Source organism: Sardina pilchardus, chromosome 10, assembly GCF_963854185.1.
Source record: "Sardina pilchardus chromosome 10, fSarPil1.1, whole genome shotgun sequence".
NCBI lineage: Eukaryota > Metazoa > Chordata > Actinopteri > Clupeiformes > Clupeidae > Sardina > Sardina pilchardus.
Genome location: NC_085003.1, coordinates 34,325,600 through 34,338,099, shown reverse-complemented (window position 1 = coordinate 34,338,099; position 12,500 = coordinate 34,325,600). Strand labels below are relative to the sequence as shown.

Genomic DNA, 12,500 nt, shown 5'->3' with positions numbered 1-12,500 from the left:
ACAGGTGAACTCCATTACTACACCACTACTACTACTACACCACTACTACACCAGGTGAACTCCATTACTACACCACTACTACACCAGGTGAACTCCACTACTACACCACTACTACAGCAGGTGAATTCCACTCACCCACAACCACAGGCAGCACCCTCATGGCCTTCCTCTCTCTGCGGTTGATCTTGGCTCTGGTTCTGCCATAGCGCTGCTGGTTCTGACTCACGTTTGGGTAGGCCACGGCCGGTACCGGCTCAGAGCGGGCTAGCACACCGTCCCGGGCCGGCTCTGGTTCCGGTTCCAGCTCGTCCAGACTCAGCTCCATGAGCTTGTGCTCCTGCACTGGGGGCAGCTTCAGCAGCGTGAGTTCAGCAGGCCGTAAGGTCACGTATGTGCCCTGCTCGTGCTTTAGAACAGGGTGCTGGTTCTCATATGTACACTGCTCGTGCTTTAGAACAGGGTGCTGGTTCTCATATGTACACTGCTCAAGCTTTAGAACAGGGAGCTGGTTCTCATATGTGTGCCGCTCGTGCTTTAGAACAGGGTGCTGGTTCTCATATGTACACTGCTCGTGCTTTAGAACAGGGTGCTGGTTCTCATATGTGCACTGCTCAAGCTTTAGAACAGGGTGCTGGTTCTCATATGTACACTGTTCGTGCTTTAGAACAGGGAGCTGGTTGTCAGCGTGTAAGTCCTCGTGTGTGAGTTTGAGTTCTGCGGTGCTGTGTACGCTCGTCTGTGTGAGCCCGTGCTGTAGGGCAGGGTGTAGGTCCTCGTGTGTGAGCGCACGCTCGGTGTTGGGGTGTAGGTTCTGGTGTGTGAGCGCACGCTCGGGGTTGGGGGGGGCAGGAGAGGGCAGGGAGTTGGCCAGGGGGGTCAGGGCGTCGGCGGCCTCCTGCAGCCTCTGCGAGGTCACCATGCTGCTGCGGAGCTTGGCCTTGCGCGCCTCCTCCCAGCGGCGCAGGCCCCGGAACATCCCGCAGTAGAGCAGCAGCATGAGCGGGCAGGGGATGAAGAAGGAGCAGACGGAGGAGTACAGCACGTAGCGCTCGCTCTCCAGGCGGCACTGCCGCTGGCTCCGCCCCGGCACGTCGTTGATGCCGAAGATGACGGGCGACGCCACCGCCAGCGCCAGCACCCAGGTGCCCACCAGGAGGCCCGCCTGCCGCTGGTCCACGTGCCTCCTGTTGTAGTTCAGGGGGATGGACACGGCGATGAACCTGTGGGTGCAGGTCAAGGGTCAAGGGTTAGGGTTGTGGGTGCAGGTCAAGGGTCAAGGGTTAGGGTTGTGGATGCAGGTCAAGGGTTAGGGTTGTGGGTGCAGGTCAAGGGTCAAGGGTTAGGGTTGTGGGTGCAGGTCAGGGGTCAAGGGTTAGGGTTGTGGGTGCAGGTCAAGGGTCAAGAGTTAGAGTTGTGGGTGCAGGTCAAGGGTCAAGGCAGAGACGGTTTATAAAGCGAAACGATTCATAACAGGGTCAATTCTGGTTTCATTGTGATGTAGGGTTCGCAACTGCCACTCCCCTTTAGGAGGCGATCGGGAGGTCCGGTGTCAATGTATTTCTATGGGAGAAATAAACATTACCTCGGATTATGACCATTCCCTTAGCCCTACATTCAGCAATGCAAGTAATGAACCCATATTCTACAAGGCACACGTCTTTCTAACATTCCCACAATGAAATCGTATTTTCCAGCGAGATAAATACATAGAAATATAACTTTGTTAGCGATCTGTCTCTGTCTCCGCTAATAGCGCAGGCCATCTGTTCTCAACGGCACACTGCTTCTGCTGCTTCTACACCGTTCTACACTGATTATTTCATCACTGATCACGCCTCTTTAGGAGGCAGGAAGTGGTGCCATTTCAATCCATTGAAAAAACCCTTTATGATTCATCTTAGTAAACGTAGTGAAACTGCCTGATGAAGATCCACATGGATCGAAAGGTTGCCTTTTTAAATGAATAAAATATGCTTTTTTGGAGCTATAACAGTGTGCGGACCATCTCCTCTCTATCATCTTAGTAACTAGACAATCTTTGGCTGTGGGTGCAGGTCAAAGGTCAGGGTTAGGACTGCGAGGGGGACTACAGGTGGAGGTAGGTTGTGAAGAAGAGGTGGAGGTAGGTTGTGGACAACAACCGGCGATGGTAGGGCAGTCATAGGGATGGGACTTCAGGTGTGATGAGCGCCAGCCACAAGGATGGCTGATGACTGGTAATGGTTTACCTCACGGGTGAGGTAAGGGGGAAGAAAGGGAGATATACTGTATGGCTGACTCATCTCTTTGGCCAACTCAACTCTACGGCTAACTCAGCTCTACAGCTAACTCTGTGTCCTGGCTAAATCAACTATACGGCTAACTCCTGTCTTTGGCTAACTCAACTGTATGGCTAACTCAGCTATACGGCTTATTCATGTCTTTGGCTAACTCAGCTATAAGGCTAACTCAGCTATACTGCTAACAGCTCTATGGCTAACTCAGCTATATGGCTAACTCAGCTCTATGGCTAACTCAGCTACTGTATACGGCTAACTCAGCTCTATGGCTAACTCAGCTACTGTATACGGCTAACTCAGCTCTATGGCTAACTCAGCTACTGTATACGGCTAACTCAGCTCTATGGCTAACTCAGCTCTAAGGCTAACTCAGCTATATAGCTAACTCAGCTCTATGGCTAACTCAGCTACTGTATACGGCTAACTCAGCTATACGGCTAACTCAGCTACTGTATACGGCTAACTCAGCTATACCGCTAACGCTGTGTTCTGGCCTCCACTCACATCAGGGCTGATTTGCCCTGTGCTATCCATCACCATTTGCATTCACATTACTGCAAATAAAATCAAGGCCCACAGTTATTGAATCTTGTGATTTAGCACTGAAATTCCATTAATGTGGTTAAGTGGCCAGATCGATTACCCATAATGCCGTAATGTTCCAGGGCCTTATCCCTGGGGGGCTGTAAGAGGGAGGTTGGGCGCCTGTCAGAGCCGACATAACCCACAGACAGAAGGGCCACGTTCCAACTTAGTCGTTCTGTTGACATTCATATTTTTGTTTACTTGTAGAGTCTCTCTACTCGCTATGGTAACATTACCCATAGTGCAAAGGCAGGTATGCATTTCCCTGGGAACAGTTGCCGTGAAGGGTGATGCTGAATGGGAAGGGAACGGTCTGTTGCCATGGTGCTGAACTTTAAAATAAACAGGCATATCTGTTGTGTAGAAAGTGGATGGGACGAAGGGGACATGTTGCCATTGTGATGAGGAGTAGAATGAGTGGGAGGTCCAGCAGGAGACACACACACACACACACACACACACACACACACACACACACACACACACACACACACACAGGCCTACCTGTCCACGCTGATGGCACAGAGGTTGAATATGGAGGCTGTGCACAGCATCACATCCATGGTCATCAGGGCATCACACACGGTCATGTTCAAGGACCAGACTCCATCCTGGAACTGCACGCACACACACACACACACACACACACACACACACACACACACACACACACACACACACACACACACATTGCAATGTATTTTTGGGGTTTTATTTATAAAGTCACCTTGGGTTTCTGAAAGGCACTATACAAATGTAACTTATTTTTATCATTATTAGGCTACTCACTCTGTCCTCTCTCCTCTCCTCTGTTCACACCCTCCCCTCTTCTCCTCTCTTCTCCCCTGCCCTCCTCTCCATCCCTTCTCTCCTCTCCTCCTCTCTTCTTCCCTCCTCTCTTCTCCCCTCCTCCTCTCTTCTCATCTCACCTCCTCTTCTCTCCTTCTCTTCTATCCTCCTCCTCCTCTGTTCCCCCCTCATTCTTCCTCTTCTCCCCTCCTCTCCTCTTCTCTCCTGTCCTCTCCTCTATCCACCCTGTCCTTTCTGCGGTCCTGTTTTTGCCCAGTTCTGCTCTCTCAGTTACATATCTCTTCCTCCCTCTCAGTTACATATCTCTTCCTCTCCCTCCAATCTCCTCTGAAACTACTCTCCTCTCTCCTTAACATATCCCTTCCTGTTTCTCCAATCTCCTCTCCTCTCTCCTCCACTCCTACAATCTCTCCTCTCTTCTCTCCTCCACTCCTACAATCTCTCCTCTCCTCTCTCCTCTACTCCTACAATCTCTCCTCTCCTCCACTCCTATAATCTCCTCTCTCCTCCACTCCTACAATCTCTCCTCTCCTCCACTCCTCTACTCCTACAATCTCTCCTCTCCTCTCTCCTCTACTCCTACAATCTCTCCTCTCCTCCACTCCTACAATCTCTCCTCTCCTCTACTCCTACAATCTCTCCTCTCCTCTCTCCTCCACTCCTACAATCTCTCCTCTCCTCCACTCCTACAATCTCTCCTCTCCTCTCTCCTCCACTCCTACAATCTCTCCTCTCCTCCACTCCTACAATCTCTCCTCTCCTCCACTCCTACAATCTCTCCTCTCCTCCACTCCTCTACTCCTACAATCTCTCCTCTCCTCTCTCCTCTACTCCTACAATCTCTCCTCTCCTCCACTCCTACAATCTCTCCTCTCCTCTACTCCTACAATCTCTCCTCTCCTCTACTCCTACAATCTCTCCTCTCCTCCACTCCTACAATCTCTCCTCTCCTCCTCCACTCCTACAATCTCTCCTCTCCTCTCTCCTCTACTCCTACAATCTCTCCTCTCCTCTACTCCTACAATCTCTCCTCTCCTCCACTCCTACAATCTCTCCTCTCCTCCTCCACTCCTACAATCTCTCCTCTCCTCTCTCCTCCACTCCTACAATCTCTCCTCTCCTCCTCCACTCCTACAATCTCTCCTCTCCTCTCTCCTCCACTCCTACAATCTCTCCTCTCCTCTCTCCTCCACTCCTACAATCTCTCCTCTCCTCCACTCCTACAATCTCTCCTCTCCTCCTCCACTCCTACAATCTCTCCTCTCCTCTCTCCTCCACTCCTACAATCTCTCCTCTCCTCTCTCCTCCACTCCTACAATCTCTCCTCTCCTCCTCCACTCCTACAATCTCTCCTCTCCTCTCTCCTCCACTCCTACAATCTCTCCTCTCCTCTCTCCTCCACTCCTACAATCTCTCCTCTCCTCTCTCCTCTACTCCTAGTTTCCCTCTAAGTACTCTCCTCTCTGGCGGAGCAGAGCTGGAGCGACCACACACACTTTGTGTCAGTTAAAGGAGAAATCCGGCCAGTTTTCACATACAGTAGATCTCCATTTCTCGAGGTTACCAAGCACTGCTGGTACAAAACAAAACAAAAACAATCGGTTTCACTTCACTCAAGTTGCTACAATCAGCAGCTAATGCAGAAAGGCAGCCACAGCGCTCCACTCTGTGGGCATGTACATGAGATCAATGGGAAAACTCAGAGTTCTCCTTTAAGGAACCACAGTACAGTACTCTGTGGGCATGTACATGAGATCAATGGGAAAACTCAGAGTTCTCCTTTAAGGAAGGTACCACAGTACAGTACAGTACATTCTAATGGTCCGGATTCACTCCACCTGTCTAACTGCACACTGGATACAGAACTTAACGGTAGAGGGCAGGGCAGGTAGAGGGCAGGTGGAGGGCAGGTAGAGAGCAGGACAGGTAGAGGGTAGAGGGCAGGGCAGGTAGAGAGCAGGACAGGTAGAGAGCAGGACAGGTAGAGGGCAGGGCAGGTAGAGGGCAGGGCAGGTAGAGGGCAGGGCAGGACACTGACGAGACTTGTGAGTCAGGAGAGTGGCTGCACAAGGGTCAGGGAGAGGTCACCCATAGGGTTAATACTGCTGATACACACACACACACACAAACACACACACACACACACCCTCACACACACAGCTTCAGGATCCATCTCACTTCTAGTACACACACCCCTCATTTCTAGGAAAGCATTTGATATTTTGCAATTGGAAGCATTTACATATTTATTATATAACTGGGAAAGTAAAATGCATAATGCATACTTATGCTCTCTCACTGACACACACACTCACACAGAGAGAGACACTCAAACATGCACACACACATTGCTGTGCACACACACACACACACACACACACACACACACACACACACACACACACACACACACAGACAGATAAAGACACTACTCACCTCAGCGTACACGAAGAGTGGTAGCACAAGCACCGCCAGTAACAAGTCTGCGACCGCTAAACTCACGATGAAGTAGTTGGTGGTGGTTTTTAACGCCTTCTCCTTGTACACGCTAATGCACACGAGCACATTTCCGCATATGATGAAGATGATGAGGAAGACGCCGAAGATGAGCGCGGGGAAGTTGTACTGAGTGTCCGGGGGCAGTGCGGTGCTGTTTGAGCCGGTGAAGTTGTACTGAGCGTCCGGGGGCAGTGCGGTGCTGTTTGAGCCGGTGAGGTTTGATGGCATGTTGACTAAAATCCCTCAGCTCACCGGCCAGCGTCTGAGGACTCCCTCAACAACGCGGCCTCCGCTGGCAGCGCAGAGGGTCTCGTGAAGACGCGCAGAGAACTATGACAACTCACATGTGCCCGTTTCGTCATGTGTGTAGCGAATATGAGAAGCCTCCTCTGCGTACGGTTATGCACCGCGTTAATGTCAGAGCGCGAGGTTGTTCCGTGCATCCAGGCGCGCGTTCCTCCACAGCCGGTGCTCTCGGTGACTGGTGGCTCACCACCGCACTCATCATATGAACAAAACCGCCATCTCTCGTGCCACATTCACAAAGTTTTACTTTTTTCCGCTACTAGCCTAGGCTACGTATCGGTGCAAATGCGAGACTTGCACAGCTATTTTCTGCGCAATTAGAAGGCTTATCCGGGTCGTGCCAGTCGCGTGAATAGATCCAAAGCCGCTTAGTCAAGTTGTCGCTCCTTCTGTCTCCAAGAGCAAGTGTCCTCTGCAGCGCCAGGTCTGCCAACTTACAGCAGCTTTCCGTCGTGGCGAGAGGACGCTGTTTAAAATTGTCTTGCGTATAGCTCGTGTCTGTGCGCGTTGGTGAACTTGACGAGTCCACTGAGAGCCGTAGCTCCGCTGTCAACCCGCGCGAGTCCCCGTCACAGGGTCTCTCCGGAGTAGAACTCTCTCGCGCTAGCATAGCTCTCTGGACCCGAGCCCCATCCCGTTCCTTCTCGCGCGCAGTGCACCGCGTGCTAACATAGCCGGTCTGTGTGAAGCAAACAGAGCGTCACGAGTTTATGTGTTTTCACTGTACGTAGGAACGACAAGTTCATTATGTTGAGAAATGAACATCATCAAAAGTGTTGTAATGTGGCTAGCGATCTGAGGAATACTCATCGCTTGACAAAAGGCATTACACAGGAACACCATCTTGTAATGATGTATAGTGTTAGTTCCATTTTTCCACTTTACACTGCCCTGGGAATCCTCCAGAGCCTGGCCTGGTTTCTCAAGAGGAGAATTATTCAAGCTCACAATGTGGTATGGTGCCTCGGCTCGAATGCCATGACATAGTAATGACACTTATATGCATTGGTAACCCATTGCACCCTAACATTTCCAATGGCCTCACCTGGCCACCCCTGTTACAATTTTCTGCTGGCACCACTGGGATATCATTGTTGTCTCCTGTGATTTACCCATTCCCTACAGTGTTGGGAAGGTTACTGTTTTGTTTAAAATGTATTCCACTACAGATGAGGAGTCACATATTTTGTGACGTATTCAGATAAATGACTCAAAGTGAAGTGACGTCACATCAGAGGGAGGGGGTGGGGTGGGGGGGGGGGGACCTGCAGCTCAGAGGGGGGGAGGGGGGGAGGGGTGGAGCTCAGAGGTCGCGGGTGCCCTGCAGACGGACCTGCGCTTGGAGGAAATGACTATCGATTCCTCAAGTCACCAGATGGTATCGTGCCTGGCCTGCCCACAGGCCCCTCTGCTCCAGTGCTGCACCTCTGCTCCATACGGCAAACGCGGGCACATTTGTTGAGATATCTGAGAGACCTTAACTCAAGCACAAACCTAAGCACAAATAAACCCGCAGAAACACACACACACACACACACACACACACACACACACACACACACACACACACACACAACAGACACACACACACATACACACGCACTATCGGATATCCACCTCATTCTCTGCCATAGGCAGGGGCCTGTTGCTCTGCTGGGATAAGCAGACACACCAGCAGCAGCTGAGTGGCAGCAGCTGAGTGGCAGAGCAGCAGAGGCCCAGAGGGCAGGGGGCACAGAGGCCCATCATTTTATCCTTTTACTCCGATTGGTTTGGTTTGTTGCTAAGAGACCAGGGGGATATGGGGTAATGGGCCCTCTGGATGACATGGGGCAACAGTGGTGGGGTAAATACTGTACCCCTGATGCTGTAACATGGGGCAATAGTGGTGGGGTATATACTGTACCCCTGATACTGTAACATGGGGCAACAGTGGTGGGGTATATACTGTACCCCTGATGCTGTAACATGGGGCAATAGTGGTGGGGTATATACTGTACCCCTGATACTGTAACATGGGGCAACAGTGGTGGGGTATATACTGTACCCCTGATGCTGTAACATGGGGCAATAGTGGTGGGGTAATACCCCTGATGCTATAACATGGGGCAATAGTGGTGGGATATTATATACCCCTGATGCTGTAACATGGGGCAATAGTGGTGGGGTAATACCCCTGATGCTGTAACATGGGGCAACAGTGGTGACCTGATGCTATAACATGGGGCAATAGTGGTGGGATATTATATACCCCTGAGGCTGTAACATGGGGCAATAGTGGTGGGGTAATACCCCTGATGCTATAACATGGGGCAATAGTGGTGGGATATTATATACCCCTGAGGCTGTAACATGGGGCAATAGTGGTGGGGTAATACCCCTGAGGCTACGCTTCTCCATCTGATGTAGCGTTCACCTCCATCTTACCAGTCTGGGGGAGCCGCTGTAGCTGTACTGGCCGCTGTAGCTGTACTGGCCGCTGTATTCTCAGTCTGGTGGTTCATTCAAAGTCTAATTCAATCAGAGCAAACCAGTCAAACAAATGTTGATTATTTTTGTCACACAAATTCCCTTCAAACTGTGTACCTTCATAGACACAAACACACAAGCACGCACACACGCACACACACACACACGCACACACGCACACACACACACACACACACACACACACACACACACACACACACACAAGCACGCACACATGCACACACACACACACACACACACGCACACACGCACACACACACGCACACACACACACACACACACAGACACACACACACACACACACACACACACACACACACACACACACACACACACACACACACAAGAATAGAATCACAAGTGACCTCATCTTCTTGAGAAAATATTCCTTTCATTAAACTCCAGAATGTTTTATTTACCTCATTACCCCCATTTGTGTAAGATGCAGCTTACTGAAGCATCAAATTACACTCACTAGATTGACTAGTGAATATCAGAGCAGCGGCGAAGCGTCTCCAATCTCCACCGAGTACATCACACACACAAGGCAGATGACTGCATACAGTAGGACTGTCTGGCGTCTCCAATCTCCACCGAGTACATCACACACTAAAGGCAGATGACTTCATACAGTAGGACTGTCTGGCGTCTCCAATCTCCACCGAGTACATCACACACTAAAGGCAGATGGCTTCATACAGTAGGACTGTCTGGCGTCTCCAATCTCCACCGAGTACATCACACACTAAAGGCAGATGACTTCATGCAGTAGGACTGTCTGGCGTCTCCATCACCAACCAACGGGAAACAAGAGCATTAAAATGATGAATAAAGTCGTTCTCCTCCGTAGTGTGGCTCACGGCTGGTTCCCCTCACGGCTGGTTCCCCTCACGGCTGGTTCCCCTCACGGCTGGTTCCCCTCACGGCTGGTTCTCCTCACGGCTGGTTCTCCTCACGGCTGGTTCTCCTCACGGCTGGTTCTCCTCAGTGTTGTGGCTCAAGGCTGGTTCCCCTCACGGCTGGTTCTCCTCAGTGTTGTGGCTCAAGGCTGGTTCCCCTCACGGCTGGTTCCCCTCACGGCTGGTTCTCCTCACGGCTGGTTCTCCTCACGGCTGGTTCTCCTCAGTGTTGTGGCTCAAGGCTGGACAGACGACTCGTGATAATTCACTTTGTTCAACATGGAAGCTGAGCAGTTTGAACTGGTGACCTCACAGCCCCCCCCCCCCCCCCCCCCCCCACACACACACACTCCCTCCCTCTGTCTCCCTCATAGGAGAGCTTTGCCTCAGCTGGACAACACTCTACTGTAGGTACTGTGCTGGTGAAAATGGTTCACTATAGACAACACTCTACTGTAGGTATTGTGCTGGTGAAAATGGTTCACTATGGACAACACTCTACTGTAGGTATTGTGCTGGTGAAAATGGTTCACTATGGACAACACTCTACTGTAGGTACTGTGCTGGTGAAGATGGTTCACTATGGACAACACTCTACTGTAGGTACTGTGCTGGTGAAGATGGTTCACTATAGACAACACTGTAAGTACTGTGCTGGTGAAAATGGTTCACTATAGTCAACTAATCCAAATAAAGCGATAATTATAGTATGGGTGTCACATGTACTGTAGGCACTTTGAACAGATACAGACACATTCATTAAAAAGATCCTACTGGACTTTACCTTAAACTCAGTAAGAAATAAGTAATGGCTTTTTCTGTATTTAATGATTTATTATAAAAACTGGAACAAATGAAATCATTCAGTGTTATTGTAGTGTTGGCAATATGATCTTTTTACTAGATATTGTGCTGGTTAAAATGGTTAACTATGTACAAAACTCTTTACTGTAGGTATTGTGTTGGTAATGGTCAATGGCACAGACATAGAACACTTGAAGGCTGAATCTTCTCATATTGAAAACTATCATTTGCATTTTGTCTTGCAGTATATAATGATTGTTTGAAAGCACACAGTGATTTGACTGAAAATTGTGTTGTTTGAGGGCAAGATGTCTATTTGGAGTGCTTATGCTTAAGCCTACTGTATGTGTTTACTGTTTTGACAATGTGATCAGTTAAGCAATCCAGAAAAACTGCATTAGAGAAAGTACTGTTTTGCCTTTTTGAAGAAGACGACGAAAAGCTGGCAAGTGCAGGTGTTCACTGTAGATCTATTTCAATGAAACGTTGCCATTTGGAGTTTGAGGAATTTTGTCATGTCTTGGTGCTTGTTGTTGGTGTCAGTGTATTGGGAGGAATGAATACAATTCATTTTTATTTCTTTAGTTCTTTCACAGTTTTTCTGATACCAGAACTATATTTTGCATTCGGTCGTCCATTGTGTAATCAAGCACACAGTGATTTGACATGAAGTTGTGTTGTTTGAAGGCAACATTTGCTTTGCATTATTTGTTTATTTTCGAAATGTTCAAGTGTTTGCCAGCAAAATGTGAGTATTTCTGTTTAGACCTGTGAGTAAACTGTTGACACAAAGCTATGGAGAAAAACTATGCGTGGGATACATGGACCAGTGAATGAACAGTTGGGTGTGTGTGTGTGTGTCTATGACAGCTCAGTAGCACCCCCTGCTGGTTATACAGATGAGACATTCTCAATCAAAATCATTCCCACAAGCAGCCTCATCAGGTTTGGGTCTGCAGGCCCACGACTCTTTCTATGTGGAGTAGGAGATATCACACACATGAAGAGACTGAATGCCTACTGTAGTAGTATATCACACACATGAAGAGACTGAATGCCTACTGTAGTATTTCTACATTAGAAGATATCACACACATGAAGAGACTGAATGCCTACTGTAGTAGTATATCACACACATGAAGAGACTGAATGCCTACTGTAGTATTTCTACATTAGAAGATATCACACACATGAAGAGACTGAATGCCTACTGTAGTAGTATATCACACACATGAAGAGACTGAATGCCTACTGTAGTATTTCTACATTAGAAGATATCACACACATGAAGAGACTGAATGCCTACTGTAGTAGTATATCACACACATGAAGAGACTGAATGCCTACTGTAGTATTTCTACATTAGAAGATATCACACACATGAAGAGACTGAATACCAACTGTACTGTAGTAGTATATCACACACATGAAGAGACTGAATGCCTACTGTAGTATTTCTACATTAGAAGATATCACACACATGAAGAGACTGAATGCCTACTGTAGTAGTATATCACACACATGAAGAGACTGAATACCAACTGTACTGTAGTATTATATCACACACATGAAGAGACTGAATACCAACTGTACTGTAGTATTATATCACACACATGAAGAGACTGAATACCAACTGTACTGTAGTATTATATCACACACATGAAAAGACTGAATACCTACTGTAGTATTTCTACATTTTCCACGATGACATCAGTGTGCCTGAGTCACACCACTGCACCAGTTGTCCTGCATCACAGCTTAGCTGTCAAAGAATTAATCTGTTGTCCTACATTGATTTTCCAGTTCCCTCACCTGTAAAGACACCTGT

The 12,500-nt window shown here is 48.8% G+C and overlaps 1 protein-coding gene across 1 annotated transcript in view; it reads right to left on the bottom strand.

Moving 5' to 3' along the window:
• Positions 1 to 6,401, bottom strand: part of drd4a (dopamine receptor D4a) — a 13,102-nt gene extending 6,701 nt beyond the window's left edge. The window contains exons 1-4 of the mRNA XM_062546537.1: positions 6,111 to 6,401; positions 3,369 to 3,481; positions 848 to 1,220; positions 136 to 352 (exon numbers count right to left, since the gene is read on the bottom strand). Coding sequence (XP_062402521.1) covers positions 136 to 352; positions 848 to 1,220; positions 3,369 to 3,481; positions 6,111 to 6,401 — 994 coding nt within the window. The remainder of the gene's footprint in view (positions 1 to 135; positions 353 to 847; positions 1,221 to 3,368; positions 3,482 to 6,110) is intronic.
• Positions 6,402 to 12,500: the final 6,099 nt, after the last annotated feature.